At 39.7% G+C, this 17021-nt stretch overlaps 1 protein-coding gene across 2 annotated transcripts in view; it reads right to left on the bottom strand.

Moving 5' to 3' along the window:
• SDK1 (sidekick cell adhesion molecule 1) overlaps nt 1–17021 on the bottom strand; it is a 369862-nt gene that overhangs the window by 207996 nt on the left and 144845 nt on the right. For both annotated transcript variants that reach the window (XM_063315194.1, XM_063315193.1), the window contains exon 5: nt 13270–13403. In XM_063315194.1, coding sequence (XP_063171264.1) covers nt 13270–13403 — 134 coding nt within the window. The remainder of the gene's footprint in view (nt 1–13269; nt 13404–17021) is intronic.

The following is a 17021-nucleotide window of genomic DNA, read 5'->3' as shown; positions in this document are numbered from 1 at the left end:
GAAGCCTGACTCATTAATTTTTTTCTACTTTTGCAGAACAAATAACTGGGTTGTATCAGTCTTGAATTGTAAGGAAGTTTTTGAATCAAAGCTTTATCAATGTAGTTATGTAGCGTGCGTGCGCACACACACACACACAAGTATGCCTGCCCGTTTACACTAGCCTTCGGTATAAAAAACACAACTAAATGAAAGCTTCTCACTTTCATTTACAACAGGGTAAGACATACTATTTGGTTACATGTTATTTCAAACATTTCTGAATATATACAGCATAACCTCATACATTCTGTAGCAATAACGTAGCCGCCTCGCCTGGGATGGGAAGGGCAATAGCTCTTCCTGGGGGTGGCTGGTGACGTAGAGTTCTCCCGACAGGATGGAAATTTGCCACTTGGATTCCATATTTATATTTTTTTATTATTTTAGTAATGTGGGTGTTGATTCGGTGATTTTATGATGTTGAGGTTTTAAGGAGAATTTTATTGTAAACCGCCCAGAGTCTCCCTTTTCGGGGGAGACGGGTGGTAATAGAAATGTGAAAAACAAAGAAAGAAAGAAAGAAAGAAAGAAAGAAAGAAAGAAAGAAAGAAAGAAAGAAAGAAAGAAAGAAAGAAAGAAAGCAAGCTTGCCCAGTCATTAAAGATCCACTAATTCCTACAAGTACAGATTCTTTCTTTGAAAATCACACAGATAGTTATTTTAAAATAATCATTGAAAACCATAGTCCTGCCATTTGGTTGATCGTACATGTAATATATCTTAATGACAGTTTATCAGTCGCCCTCGTACCTCTAACAAAGATGCATGAGTCATCAGGGATCCTTTTAACCCAAGTGCAATTTGCATTATATTCAAACAAGGAATTGCCTAGGCAGGATAAAGTCTAAGAAAGTTTGTCAGATCCTGCACTTTGCTGGGCATTAGGTTGTGAAGTGCAAATATTTCCTCAATTATCCAAGGGAGCTATTACATCCTTCCTTATTCTGCCCAACCCAGTTTTTAGATTTTAGTTTTTAGGTTACTCTCAGAATCAAAGATTCTCATTTCCATTTGGTACTCTTCAAGGCCTTCCTTTTCCAGCACCACAAAATGATGATGACTAAATTAAATGCATAAAAAGAGCATTTAATATGTCTCCTTCCATTAGCAATCAGAAGCCAATGTCTTTGTGTAGGCTCATTGATCATTTTCTTTCAGAGAAAGCAGAACTGCTGATGTGGCAGCCTTTCCAAGGCTCTAATCAACTGATGGGTAATATGATCGTGGAGATCATCTGAATGAGTTAGTGCAAAACTATTGTCGTGATCATTTGCAAGATCACTGGGTCGGGGTGAACAAGGTGATCAGGAAAAAAAGAATCATACCTCAGTTTTTGAGGGAGGCTAATTTTATCTTAACACCTTTTTATGAAGTTTTGTATGGGTTTCTGGTAATCCTGCCCTTTTGTGGACCCTTACGGGGTGCTTTCTGAGACCACTCAGAAAAGTAGGTAATTCATATCAGTTAGGAGAAATAATCATGGATTGTCCAAGAGAACGTGATGAGCTTTCTGGTTGAATGGAGACAGTCATGAGTATACACAACTTCATTAGAGTCAGGCATCTGGTCAATTTACAAGTAAATTGTCACATGTCTATTAAAATGATTTTTTTATGGAAGCAATTTTATCTTTATATGAGATTGTTGCTTTGATCAAAACACACTAGCAATTCTAACTCAATATTATTGTGGCCAATTAATATCTAAAACTAATATGCAAGAGTGACCATTGTCTCATATTTATGGTTTTGCTTTGGGGTGCCCCCCAACAAAAAAGCACAATGACAACAACTAAAAATAATGCCAGATGGATCCAAAATTCTAATATTTCCAGATTTGTATTTACAAGAAATGTACCAATATCAATGCCTATACAAAGATAGAGGAGCCTCACTCATTCACTGGCTGTGGAATGAAAGTTTCTCTAAAAAACAGACAAAGAATATATGTATATATTTCGATCCAGATAGATCACCTTTTTTTACAGATTTCTCTTAAACCTGGAGATAATCCATTTCCACTTTCTGTCAGGATCTTGGCAGTCACAAGCAACATGCACCTAAATAAGCAATTTATTTCGTAATCCGTAGCCAAAAACTCAAAAGACTACAAAAGCCAACAAGAGAATGGCCCTCCCCTTGGGAAAGGAAGACCCAAGTTGGTTTATCAAGACTTTTAAAATAGAAAGTCAGTGAACACCATGCAGAGAATCAAAAATCAACATCAGAATTATCCACCTTGATTTACAGCATATATTTTTTGTTATTTTTCTAGAACCTTTCATCTACCTTTAAAAGATTTTATTTAATCTCTCCAATCACCTTGAAAATATTATTTGCAATTGAAATCATTCTCTACTAATTACCTGCTGCAATAGCTATGGGAACGTCACTCATTGCGATACCCAAGATAAGCCTGTCAGTGCCTGAATCCATGCATTTGAAAATTCATCGTTTATACCCTGCTTTCATTCTTCCTGCCTTCCCAGGTGCATTTAAAATCTTTAGTGGCCCCCATGGGAAACAAGCCTACATCTGGAGAATGGCTAAGCTTCGTTACCTGCCATTTTACCTGAAGCAAAAGTCAACCTCAATTTGAGGACCCTCTTCCAGCAAAACATCTAATGAACCTTGAGGAAAGGCAGGCTGTTTGACCCCTTAGAGCATATTGCCAAGAACACTGATGTTGCCTTGTCACGACTGGATATTGTACGGCACTCTCCTTCTGCAGACATTTCAAGGACTGCTCAGAGTAGTCCCTCCTTGTCAGTCATAGCTGGGAAAGGAAGTGGAGCTCCAAGCTCCCAGGTACTTAGACTGAACCTAATTGCCTAATTCATCTTTTCTCGCCATGGGCATGAAGCACCTGTAGTGGTGCTACCAACCCAAGCAGCTTGAAAGTGCAGGAAAACGGGAAACAACGAAAATGGTAGGGTCTCCCATCTTCACTGGGCAGGGAAGAGAGATGTATGTATTTTCTGTTATTCAATGGAATGCTCAAAGGCAATATCTGGTCCCAGTATGCTTTTTCCTTATAGCTCATAATTTGAGAAGCTTTAGCAACCAAACCAACAGCAAGTACACCCACCGATAAACATTAATTCTGATCATTCTGTAAACTCAGGTTCTGCCTTCCAGGGAGTCCATACATGCAGTAGAACTCTAGAAGGGAACTAAAATTTTGTTTTATAGTATTAAGCGATTTCTTCTGTTAAAATTCGCATAGTGATGTTGAATCTATTGTCTGGGGAATAAGGGAAAATTATTAACAAATTGTATGCATATGTTTACAGTTGAAAAAAACCCAGCTGCCTTAGTTACTTGCCTTCCACACCCTTTTTTAATGGGAAATTTTAGCTTACATCAAATGCGTCCTCCTTGTAGAACTGCAAAGAAATTATTTTTTGCTAAGAAAGAGTGGACTTATAAAGGAAAGGTGAGTGACATCTTTATAATGTATTTGATTTAAAATAATTTATACACAGATAACATGTGGGAAATGACCTCTATTCGTATCTTCATTCATTATACGGAAGGCATTACAGAGGGCTGAGGGCCCCGGAAGATCTCCTGCCTGCATCCTGAAGAAATGAATGGGAGTCATTCTAAGCCACCGTTGAGCGCATAAACAGGATATGTGTGATTCATTTCCTAGAAGTGCTCCCCCTCTAGGAACAGTGGTTATTCAATGGATTAAAAATAAACGAAGAAAAGTGGAAATGATTTAAGTACAGCCAAGTTAAGTAGGTGCTGGGATCAGCCCAAAGGCAAAGGATGATATGCAAAGGATCAACAGGAATTATCAGTAGATAAACCATATTGATATAGATTATCTCGACATTTCTGGACAGGGAGGATTCTACACCATGCATTATTTTATATAAACACAAATACATTTACAGATCCTTTTTCACACTCAAAACTAATATAGAGTCAGGCAATGTGTCTGTCTTTCACTAAACCTGTCGATTCTGTTTTTGAAGAAACCCCAGCTGACATGACTTTTTGATGAAAAGAAAAGGCTAACGCATAAAGAACACTTCAAATAATTCTAGTTTATATATGCTAGGGTGGGCATACAGCATTTGGAGAAACTGACAGTTCTTGATTATGGGTTATTTATGGTTAGTCAGCTAACAGCTTAAGAAAATAGTCACTGTGGGACATTACTGTTCAGTTTTAATGAAATTTCTTGCCTGATAATAGAATAAATGCCATCTATTACTTGGGATTTTTAACCTTTAACTTATGGCCTTGTAGCAACTGCAGTAATTTTATTGAGAGACTCACAGTAGCTGATGTTATTTTTATAATCCTGCTGTCTGCATCGACAAATGCCAGTTTTCATTAAAATCAATGTTTTATGTCAGCAGAAAGAAGCCAGCACTGGAGGAGACAAGGCCTTTTGGCTGAAGCATAGCTAAGATATGGGATGATGCCTCAGTTCTGCCTAAGTCGGCCAGCTTTCAATAGCCCAGGCAAAATTATTACTACAGCTGCTGTACCATGTGCCTTGATGCTATGGCATGTGGTTTCTTTTCAACCATGGTAACCTTGGGCCATTCACTCTCACGCAGCATATAAGCTACCTCCATGTACCCTCCATAAACTTGTTGAGAAAAGATCAGAAAAATGTAGTAGTAATAATAGGACATTATCAGATCCAGGAACAGTAGTCTACATTTTAGAATTCAACAAAATATCTACTGCTGTGCTCATATAGAGAGGTTTAGTCTAACTTAGGCAGCCTCTGCCTCTTTTTCTTTGGAACAGAACCAAGAGCAGATAAGGACCTACTGGGTGAGCAGAATCAAGCGCGTATCTTCACGGCAACTCTTTGCTAGCTGGGCAAGAGCAATTTTGAGGTCAGTCTGGAAGAAAAGAATCACCAACGTGGAGCTTTCCCCCAGAAACATCCAGCTGGATAGGCTTAATAACAACACAGAGCTAGAACTCTGGTAGCCTGGAGCATTAGCATCCCATCACAGCTGCTAATTACACTGTCACAATACTTTTGTTTATAAGGTCATGCAGGATTAGCTAAGAGTTCAAGGATCCAGCAGATAACTGAACTCTTATCATTATGCTTAACAAGTGCAGAAGCCTCCAAGAACATCCTTCCAGAGATTCACTGCCCGGTATCACAGACGGAGATTGTGAACTGATCCAGTCGTGATTAATGTCTTAGTGGTAACAGATGACTTCCATCAGCCCAGAGAAATCTAGCAAATTCCATTGATGCCAGATTATGTAATATCCCTAACCCTGGCAAGCTCTCCTCGTTTTGACTACTTCCACAGAAAATGTATACTCGGTGCTTCAAGATTTCACCTATCATTCAGTGACTGTTATTCATTTTCTTCCACATGCCCCTTCCAGTGTAGCCATTAGTATTAGTCTTTCTTTATCTACCAATTATTTGAATGTGATTACTCTGGAGCTGACATACAAAGCACTGATGGACCAGGGCCATTCCAGAATCAAAATGGCAGCCACTTTCAAGTATCCAAGGGAGCAATGTGCTTTCTCCTGCTGTGGAATGTGGGTGCACACAGTCTTTTGGGTGCCAAGGACCTCTCTTGATCTTTAGTGGCATGCCAAGGGATCATCTTCCCCAAAATGTAGGTGGGGCCACTACAAAACCTAATTTTAACCGAATGAAAATGGCATTAATTTCATACAATTAAAGTGGTTACTTCCATGTATTAAGTAATCTTCCCTATTTTCCTCCACTAAAAATGACACTTCAGGAACAACCGGATCTCCAAGATTTCAGAGGTTGCTCGGGTTCTGCTCTGTAGAACTAGATCAAAATTAGGGAAAACTTTGTGAAGACATGAGGAGGATCTCTTAGGCAGTGGCATAAGATGGCTTGGACGCTGGTGGAGTTTCATTGATTTTGTTAGAGGCTTTTAAGTACAGATGGGATTGCCATCTATCAGATCTATAGGCCAATTTCCTGTAACAGTGGTTCTCAACCATGGCAACATTAAGATGTGTGGACTTCAACTCCCAGAATTCCCCAGCCAGCACGCTGTCCTACACCGAAAATGAGTTAATCTCACTCACCTTTGGGATCCCTTCCAATTCTGTGCTTAGTTGGCAATTAGTGAATATGTTACTATCATTAATAAATTGTTTCAATTCTTTTCTCATTCAGTACATTAAAAAGATCCAGCGACAGCAAGTACACACACACACACACACACAAGAACAGCAGTTATTATGTTTTTTAATTCAAAATGGAATTCTCCAGATGGCCCGTCTAATGGATGCATGTCGTGTTTTGCAGAATAATTTCAGAGTAAATTCAATTTCGATATTTTCCTTATTTGGGTTCTAAGAACTCTTACTTCAACATCTCAATTCCAAGCCAGCAACAGAGAGCAAATTTCAATGACTGCAATAACAAAAGCGCTTAGAGATTGAGAAAGATTCATTCCATGTGCCAGATATAAATAAAGCACTTAGAAAGAAATCCCAATTGGCTTCTACAGTGCAGGAAAAACTAATATAATATCCAGATTCAATATAAATGCTGTATATAGTATTTACAAGTCGTATTTTTAAATGCTAATTTCTTCAAGTCAACTTTACAAAACATCCTCAAGGCATTTTTTTGTTTGGCGATATGACATAATGATGGGCTGGATACAAACAATTGGGCGAAAGAAAAAATACCTATTAATATTTCTTGCGTAAGAATTTGCAATGTCTGTTAATAAATAACTTCTACAATATTTCTTACAGAACACCTTCCACAGAAGAGAGTACTTAAACATTTTTAGTATCTTTTTAACAATATACTTTCTTTCAGATCTGCATATTCCTTCAGAATATACACTTCAACCTATACAGATATGGTTAAAGAATTTATTAACACTTGCAGAAGGGAACAATCGGCTCTCGTGATCCATGCCTCTCTCTGAGAGGTGCGGACCGTGGAATTACATAATGGGAATTCGCAATGAGATGTGCGGCGCTCAAGCTTTGTTCCTCCAAGATGATGCTTCAGAGCTTCTGGGAACACAGGCAGAGCAACCGAAGGCCATCCTGGGGAGGCGCATGGCTGCCTTTGAAGCTCCTTTCTGGAGCCGTGCAGTCCTAATTCACAAAGATGTAAACATCTTCATCTGAAGGATTTATAAGAGCTACTCTGCATTTTCCACAACGTACAGAAACAACAATAGCTTCCTTTTTGTTCAGTGCTTGAAAGCATGATCTGTCAGTGATAAAGTGCATGGAGTACACTGCAAGGAGAACATGGCCCCATATATAAGCAGGGCCAGGTGGATAATGACTCACACACTGAGTTGGCCTAGCTTTAATTACACAAAGAACCTCTCACTCTCTTTCCTTCAGGTCTATGTATATCAGCCTCCTTTGAAGTTCAGAGACAGCATGAAATATCCCACTGTCAAGAGGATGGCAGGACATTTCAAATTGTATTTTACAAGGTATTATCCATATAGAGCTAGCTGAGCTCCTAAACACTTGTACAGCTACTTGAAATTAGCTTTCGGGATGACAAAAGAATATTGAAGGATTGCTCAAGCGTAAAGCAGATATTCGTCTGCCTGATGCGAGCCACAGAAAGAACAAATTGCTGCAGATTTTTTTTTCCCCCAGAATTTTGCTTGACAGGAAGAAATCTTAAAAGGTTATCAAGAAAGTGGGGGGGAAATGAAATGCCATTATTCTACAGAGGGATTTAAACGTGGCATAACTCATAAGATGCTTTGATTTGGGTCTACATTTGTTGAGAGAACCAAAGCTGTATAAAATTTGGTCATTGCAGAAAAATCCAGTTCCCTCACAACTTCTCTTTGCCAGAGTTTCTTTTTAGATGAGAAAAAATTAAGTTTCATTAAAGCGTTAATTTCATTTTAGCCAAAGTAATCCATCAAGGTAAAGCATGGAGTGAAAGCCATTTGACGCACTGACGGAGGTAGCGTAAGTATGCCCCTGGTCTGGCAATGGATATTTGCCAGAGCATCCCATCAGGGTTGTTTTGTTCTTTCTCCTTTCTCTGCCCCTGAATCACCTGAAACTCTCCATCAAAAAATCATGCAATACAAATAGGCCTCATTCAGCAACCGCAACTGGGCCTGGCAACTTGGTCGTTCAGCAAAGTGGTCGCTAAGTGAAACCGTGACTGTGCTTATGATCATACTTCAGCTTTCCTTTGCTTTATAGACCTGCGAAGGTTACTTTTTCATGACCGTCATAACTGCAAACGGCTGCTAAACGAGGACTGCCTGTAATACGCTTCAGATAACCCCATTCCTCTTCAACAAGTTTGACTCTGTCCCGTCGTTAAAATCTCAATGTGAACTGTGGTTGTTCAGCAAAATTTCCTTTCTGAGCTGAAAATGTTATCTTTGGTGCAGTAATGATTTTTATCTGAGGAACGATGGCTATGGAAAAAAATTTGCAAAGGGAGAGGCAAAGTATAATTGACAATGATGGTATTTATAAAATAAAAGAGGGCTTTGAGACTAAATTTTTAAAGGACAGCATTCAAAAATGTGGCATGAATCTTATTGTTTGGATGATTTAATACCAGAGCCCCACTGGGTCAGAGCAAAGGAAGAGTTTGGGAATATACTTCCCACAATTCCTTGCCATTCATCATGCTGGCTGAAGTTGATGGGAGTTGGTTAAAACACTTGGGGTTTTGTTCCAACGGTGGCCAGTCAGACATTATTAGAAATCCACAGGCAGAGGGAAAAACCACAATACACACCCACCTCTCTTCTCTATTGACCATTATTCAGATCCATATTCGGTTCTGGAAAGGTCTTTCCAGATTCTTATGGAAGGTGCATCAATGGGAACCAACAGGCCTTTTCTACTATGGCCCCCAATCTTCGCTATGCCTTCCCCAGGCTTATGCGACTTTTATCCATGCTCCTCATTCTAAGTAGCAACTCAAAGTTACATCCAGGCAGTTCCACTGAATATACTGCTTTAATATTTCCCACTTTTAGAATTCAGAATATGATTCAACTCGGCCCCTTTATTGGCTGCGGTCCCACTGATAGAAGTGGGTGCTGGTGTTCTTCGTGTTGCTCCTCTTTGGTTAATTAACATTTTGAATGTATTTTTCTCCCCAGTGGTTTGTGCAAGAAGTGTTGATGAACCAGAATATAACTAGATTATTTCCAGGGCCGATCTCCTATTTTTAACAGACCGACTTGTTGCCTTGCTCACCCAAAGAGAACTCTGTGGTACAGCCAGAGAAAAAATGTGAGCCTATCAAGTTCAAATCACAGTTTGAAGCCTATAAGTAGAAGCCTCACTTCCATTTTGATGCTTTCAACCAGATACGTGCTCAAAGAGGAAGCACGCGACCTTTTTCATGTTTTTTTCCCCGCACATATTTATCATACCTAAAGATTTATTTAGTATAATGGTATCTGCAGATACATAACCGTATGTAGAAGCCCAGCGAAATGAGAAAATCGTTAGCACAGGGATGAATCTCATGGACTAGTATAGCAGTCAATGTGGACAAAGTTCTAATGTTAGAAAGTTTGCATTGGGATTAAAGAATAAATTAATCACTAAAGAAATTTGATGAAAGGGCTATTTATTGAAGATCCCAGACCCCTTTATGCCCTGAGATAAAGACCCAGGGCAAAGTGATATCCTTGTATTTAAAATTAATTACAACATGACTGTCAGATTCCCCCAATCAAAGGTTTTACAAAACCCCTTATCGGAGCATCTACCGTCATTCCCTTCTCCGAGGAATGGACTCCGTGTCGCCAGATGGGAGGGGGTGTGAAGATCAGGTGCTGACAATGACCAAGCCAAGGGTGTAGCTTTATTCTTTCACTACGTTAACCTTACCAACAAGCAAATCCCACGGTCACTAGCACTGTTGATGTTACCTAGTCAGATAATGAAACATCTACAAGGAGACAACCAAGCTCAGAGAGCACCAAGGACTCTACACAGCTTACGTTGGCTTTCAAAACTGTCAAATACTGTATGCCTCTCTTGACTGTCATTTGTTATTTTTATGGTATTGATATTTAAACATTGTATTTATTTATTATTTATTTATTTATTATTCAAATTTTGCTACCGCCCATCTCCCCCAAAAGATGGACTCTGGGCGGTTTGCAATAAAATTAAAACTATAAGAATAAACAATTAAAATCCTATAAAAATAAAACAATTTACAAATATAAAATACAATATAAATAAGTGTAAAATCCAAGAGGGTAGAATATTCTAATCAGGTGGGAGGGGCTCTAAGGCGCGAGCCACCCCCATGAATGGCCGCCCACCTCTGGGGGCAAGATGTTCCAGAGGGCGGGGGCTACTGCAGAGAAGGCCCGCTTCCTGGACCCCGCCAGATGAAGTTCACTTTTTGCTACTGTTTTCATGGTGGAGAAGTTTAACTTAACAGTAATTCAAATTACTGCTTTGATTGCAGATCAGCCTGAACATCTGGCATGCCGAACAGTTGTTTCGTAAAACAGTTGAATTTAGAACATTAATAAGCAAAGCATAAAGACAGAGTATGGTCAGTATCATAGGGTCGTTACTGAAATTAAATGGGGGGGAGACTCAGGTCAGACGAAAGGAATTATTTCTTCACACAGCACATCAATAAATGATGGAAACAGGTTCCACCAAATGCGGCCACAGCGATCCATTGGTATGGTTTGAAAAAGAGGTTGACAACATTCATGCAGGATCTGGCTAGGCGGTCAATGACCTACTAGCTGGATGGACAACACCGTAGCAACATTTAGTTCAGGCAGTACACTGAATGTTGTACCCTTCAGTACCCTTCAGCTTCTCTGAATTCTGGCATTTCTGGCACCAAAGCATCATCAAGGCAATTGTAATCAAGACTCTAACCGAAGTCCACACAGCTTAAAGTTGCCAAGGTTGAGCAACACTGCTCAAGCCTCCTTACTGGCACCCACACATACACACGGGACGCTGGTTTTCCTGTTATTCTTTTAGCAATTATCTTTTCAGCCACTCAGGCTACCTGTGTGAATTCTGCAACTCTTAAGAAAACTGTACGTTTTCGTTTTCTTTTCTGTAAGCCCCCACAGCACGCACTGTCCCCTACGGAGTAGTGTAAATGCTGCATTCGCATGGCCGTGAACTGACTGCTCCCAAATGTTAATTAAGATCAGAAAATGAGCTGCAGAGTGCATTAGTGGTTATGTAATACAGACCATTAAAGCTGCTTTATAAATGGGTGTCATTAAATTCTAAGTATAGCTGCTTTTCTTGTGTAGCCAGGAAAAAAAAAAACGTTGAGAGGTCACAGCTTATTCAAAAATTTTTAAAACAGCTTAGCAAGGCGCAGGATAAAGCAATTATCCAGGCTATTCTACAAGGTATAACAGGCAGGCTGGGGCAAAAGTAATAAACTTCCAGATTTGGCTTCTTAGCATGTGACTTCTCATTAGGTAACATGGCCAGAACATCTAGAAAAGTTTATATATAAATCCTCCCCTCCCCGTTCTTTCTGTTGTTTTATGAGATGGGTTCTTAGATGACACCGCCGTCAGTTTCTTGATATCTAGTTGCAATCGCTGGAGCAAAACGATCATTTTAAGCAACAGAACATCAGTGCCTCTCACAACACAGTCCAATTATACAGTAGGAATCATCAGTGGGCAGAAAATATTTCTTCCTCTGTCCTAATATTAGAATGACCCACTAAAGCCGAACGTAAAAAGACTGACAACCAAGTGATCTGCTTCTACACATCTAGGCCCAAAGGAAAAATGAATTCCCAGTTTGCAAACTATAGGTATGATTTGCTTTCATCACGATTCCAGCAGCGCACCACACCTTTAAAACCTTTATTGGTGCCTCTGGAATTAACAAACCGGTTTCCTGCGGCCTTATCCTTTGCACAAGACCTGAAAAGCTGGCTTGAAACAGATTTCTGAATCTGGGACAACAAGAACCATCCACGGTTCCTAATAATGGTTTGGCTGCTCATACCACTGTAATTTCTAAGTTAGATTACATGCATTCCAAGAGCGTAGGGTAGGTTTTATTCTCAATCGTGTTTTATATATTTATTGACCACGGTGTTACTTATCATCTTATCGAATTTTAAATTGTTTTTATTGCGAACCGCCCAGGGTCCACCGTGCGGGGGAGACGGGCGGCCATAAAAATATGGCAAATAAATAAATAATCGTTCGCATAAAATCTTTATTTCACCGTACACATCATCTGTGTCCAGGATGGGTCCAACTATCTCCTGGGCTAAAGCGCTAGAGGGAGAGAGCATCCAATACAGAAGTATTAACCTCCCTGTATAATGTAGGGGAGTGAATGGCCTTTCCTCAGTGATGTGCCACCATCCCAATGACAGCAAGGGGTGGGTGGAATCAGAGCCAACAGTGGATGGAGATCTAACACCGACCCTTTTGACCGCCTTTCTTTTCTTGTCCCCACATCTTTTTTTGGAATTGATCACCAGCAGAATGCTTATTGATTTAGTTTGAGAACGAGATGGAGCCCCTGTGCCCATACTGACCATCCTGAGTATAGATTAGGAGGATGCTCCACACCCGCACACACACACACACACACATAAAAATACAAAGGGTTTTTTTCCCAAGGCAAGTAAAAGGAAGAAGGCATACCAAGATGTCTCCAGTGAAGCACCATCAATACTAAACGGAGGATTTGGGGGCAGGGAGGGAAGGAGGACATTGTTAACCGCTGATAGTGATCATGGGGAAGGTTTCTTTTTTCCTTTAAGAGAAAATAATTGGGCCCCAAATATAAAAATAAATTCTATAGGCTGACAACGCAGTTTGAGGCTTATATCTAATACATACTTTCCTTAAGCATTTCAAAAACGACGAAGATTGCGTTCCTCTTCTGTTTCAAAACATTTTTAACAGAAGTACCAATCACAAGTTTGCAGTGCAAGGGGTAGAAAAGGATGCAAAAATAACAACAACAATAATAATCTAATTTAAAATATTAAGGAATCATGGATTGTGATTCAACATGCATTCCCCCCTGAACAAAAACTAAGAATCCCTATAAGGAAAGGACCAAGTTAAAACATACTTAGCTTAATGCATTTGAATTAATTCACTGTTTACAGCCTGAACCATAAAGGCTTCTTTTTTATCTGGAAGGCGGAGGAAGAACAACGTATCACTGGCATTAATAAACGGCTCCTGTTTCACATTATATCTGTCAAAATTACAGTACTCACCTGTCACGTTCAGGTAAATAAACGGACTCGTCTTGTTCTCCCCGTTCTTTTCATTGACCGCCTGGACATAATAATTTCCAGCGTCAGTGGGCAATGTTGCCAGAATGACCAACTGATTCTCTAGGGTGATGGTTCTGTATTGAGAAAAAAAAGAACACTTGCTGAATTAGGACAAGGCACCTTGGTGCTGGGCATGCTGAAAAACAGGGATAGTCCCTCTCCTCTGGCAGATGGAATATGGCGTTCAGAAGAAAGCCTTTTAAAAATGATGCTCTGTCTATGGGTGAGACAGAAGATCAGGATTTGTTTAAGTTCTGAATGACGGTAAATGTGGTGAGAGCTGAGGATCTCAAACACCCCATGCGTTACAGCAGCTGGAAACGGGGAAGATTTGGATGGAGAAACGACTGCAGGGTCAACCCTTCGTCCAGGCCCCAGCTCCATATGCAACCTGAGGCCACGTTGCTAAGAGAAACAGTAAAATAATTGCCTAATCCAATCTCAGATCCCTTTTATCTCCTATCAGTTTGATTTTTGGCGATGCAAGCAGTCACACTGAACTCAAAGGGACAGCCAGTCATAAAAGCTCATACCAAATGATCATTCACAAATATTTATATGAAAAACTACTGTAAAATGATGTTCATTAAAAAAAAACAAGTAAAGCTTTCTTAATCTCAATGCTAAAAGAAACAACCATTTGGGGGGTGGGAGAGAGAACGCAGGGAGAGAAATCAAAGGGAAGAAAAGGGAAGAAACTGTCAAGAGGCCATTCTTCTGTTGTTAGGATTCGTTCAGCTCTCTTAGTTTCAGATACCAAAAGATGATGCAAGTTGCTAATTAACACGCTCAGCTGGGAAGACATGGAGGGAATAGAAGGTAAAGATGTTTATAACTGACAGCTATAATTGTGGCTGTAGTCATCAGGGATCGCATCTTCTCAAAGACTGATGAAATATCAGAGTCCAATGCAAGTTTCTATTTTTTGTAACAAAAGGTTCTCCACGCTTTCTTTGTAAAATGCCTCCTGCTATTTCTGTTCTAGACGCCACTTCTATTATTCACTCAGCCCAGTTTTGAATTAAAATTGAAACCCACCAGTGAAGAAAACCAAACTTTGGGCGATGTCCAGTTCACGTTCCCAAGCAGAAAGGACAAAGTGGTTTGGAACTCCACAGGGCCTCTGAAATCTGAGCAAGTTCCACCAAGCCTGACCCCAAAGAAGAATCAGTGTGTGGAGACCCAGGAAACTGAGTGTTACAGAAATGTGAAGTTACAAGTCCAGATTTTTTGAGAGTAACACATGCCAGGTGTAAGCTCTTTGCACCAGCAAGGTCCAAGACAGGCTCAGTGGCCCAAGCCATAAGAACTCATACAGCTCCTGTACTGTTTCAAACACCTGGACCTCTTGACTGCTCTGATGACACTTTCTACCCAGCCCTTCTGCACTGGGTTTATTGTTCTACTCAAGCATCCTTGTCGAGACTGAGTTGCATTGACCCTCTAACCATTTTCATCATTTTCTTGTTCCTATCTTTTCCCAAGCTGTGGAGACAACAACTTGTCGTACAGGTTTCTATACTATCAGCATAAACTAGGACTTCCCAATTTCAGTTACTTAAAAACAGTCACACAAATATAATCTACATACAAAGAATCATATTTTTCAAGCATTCATTATCAAAGGAGTGTCAGGTATTCAAAAGCAAAGTAGCTAAGCAATGCACAGGAGAAGCATGCTTAGGTAGAACATGACAGACTAATTTTACTTATTCTTAGTAATACCCTAATTCTGAGAACAAATGGCTTGGGTAACTTCCATTAGACACCCAAAGCCTGAGGACACACAACATACTAAACTATGATTGATTGAAGAAGCCACGATTTGTTGAGTCATGCAAAATGCCAAGCCAAAACTGAACAAACCATATTATGATGTAATGCATGCTTAGATCCAGTTGCTGGCTTTTAAATGGGTCCTTCATTCAGCTGGGGCGAAGGGAGAAAGAGAAGTGAATTTTTTGGCAGGTGGATCCTTAGCTCCATATTTTTTAGCTAGGAAAAAGTGAAAGGTGACAATGTGTTTTTGATAAAGAAACATCAAGAACAGCAATGGAAGAAGTGAGGTTAACTATACCTTCCAGAAAATATAGCATTACTGACAGTCTGTGAAAGAGCTTGGGGAAAAAAAAGACTAAATACACCAACTGGAGCTTTGTCTTGATGTAACATCTGGTTCATACTTATCTGGGAGACCCACCAGAGAAAACTAAACCCAGAAGAAGGCAATGGCAAACCATTTCCATATTGCTATCCAGAAAACTGCATGGATGTGTCCACACAAAGTCATCAAGAGCTGAGCTCAACTTAAAGAAAAAATTGTCTTCACCTTATTAATTAGTTTTGGATGAGAGTTTCCCCAGAAAACAACCAAGAGAAAAAAAATTGCTGAATGAGAAACAGATGAGGGCAGGATATACAAAGTTCAGAGAAAGAGGTTAAAAGTCCCAGATCTAAGGACAGGAACTGATGTGAAAATATTAAATAATAAATGACGGCAGGGGATGAATCAGCTAATGGCATGCTAAGTAACTCCTCTTGCAGAGAGGTGCAAGAGAGAGCATTTGCAACACAGCAGTCAAAACACTGGATTTACTAGGATGGCAAATTGATCTGAATCAATTAATCTCATTAGTTGTAGTCCATCAACTAATTGATCCAGTCATTAAATTGGTGTATGGATAAATCAGTAAGAAGGATTTCTGTTTAGTTTAACACTTCTGTTTATCCTAGTATATGATGTGGGCTTATGGTGCAATTCTGATCTCATTGTTTTGTAACTGTCACGTGCTACTGTAAATGGATCAATCATTCTGAAGGAAGACGCTAACTGCATCATGCTCCCATAGTACCGCCACCTGAGAGAGGGCACAGCCTTAGAGAAGACCATCTCAGGTTTGGGTGAGGGTTGGAAAGAGGGCAGCATCCTTGAGGAAATCCACAACTAGGATGCAAACTGACCAGCAGTCATGACCAAAGAACAAACCAGCATAAAGAGGCGTGACTTTGTTCCACAAAAGCATAGGCACAGTTGTTGATCTAAATTTTATCTTAATTTAGTCTAAGTAATTAAAAGCAACATTTCATGACAGCTTGCGGATAGCAGAAATCTCTTCAGCTTTTTAAGGTACGTTGGTATAAACAGAACTAGGACATGGAACTGAAAATTAGAAAGTTACTCACTGGGACAGAACATTTTTCAAAACAGGTAGTTGTGTGCCTATATTTAAGGAATACTAAAGAGGAGCCTTAAAGTAATGTCCTTCTTAGACTTCGATAGCCTCATTAATCTTCATAGCAGATGCAACCTTTTCCCCAAGGAGGGCTACGTTAGTACTGCTTTTTTTCACAGAAATAATTTGTGTAAACTTTTGTGGCTGGGGAATGATGTTGATGATGAAAAATCAGAAATACTCCCCAAAGGTGTACCCAGAGTAGATTCCATTTGTTGCATTACAATGAAAGTTCCTTGGAAATACAAGCTTTCCTCTACCAAGGGCAGTGAGATTATTTTTGAAAACTGCCATAAAACTCGGATACTTTCTGAGGGAACCCATGTTTTCCACCCAAAAAGGATGGGCTTTAACTGGTTGGGATTAAGTGTTTTGCAATAAGGAAAAAGTCATTAGAAAAGAGTGTGAGTGCATTTAAAAACAAAAGTCTGCCTCAGAAAAATAAGAATATGCCAACAC

This window comes from Candoia aspera, chromosome 14 (assembly GCF_035149785.1).
Source record: "Candoia aspera isolate rCanAsp1 chromosome 14, rCanAsp1.hap2, whole genome shotgun sequence".
Classification (NCBI taxonomy): domain Eukaryota; kingdom Metazoa; phylum Chordata; class Lepidosauria; order Squamata; family Boidae; genus Candoia; species Candoia aspera.
This window is presented reverse-complemented; position numbering and strand designations above follow the sequence as displayed.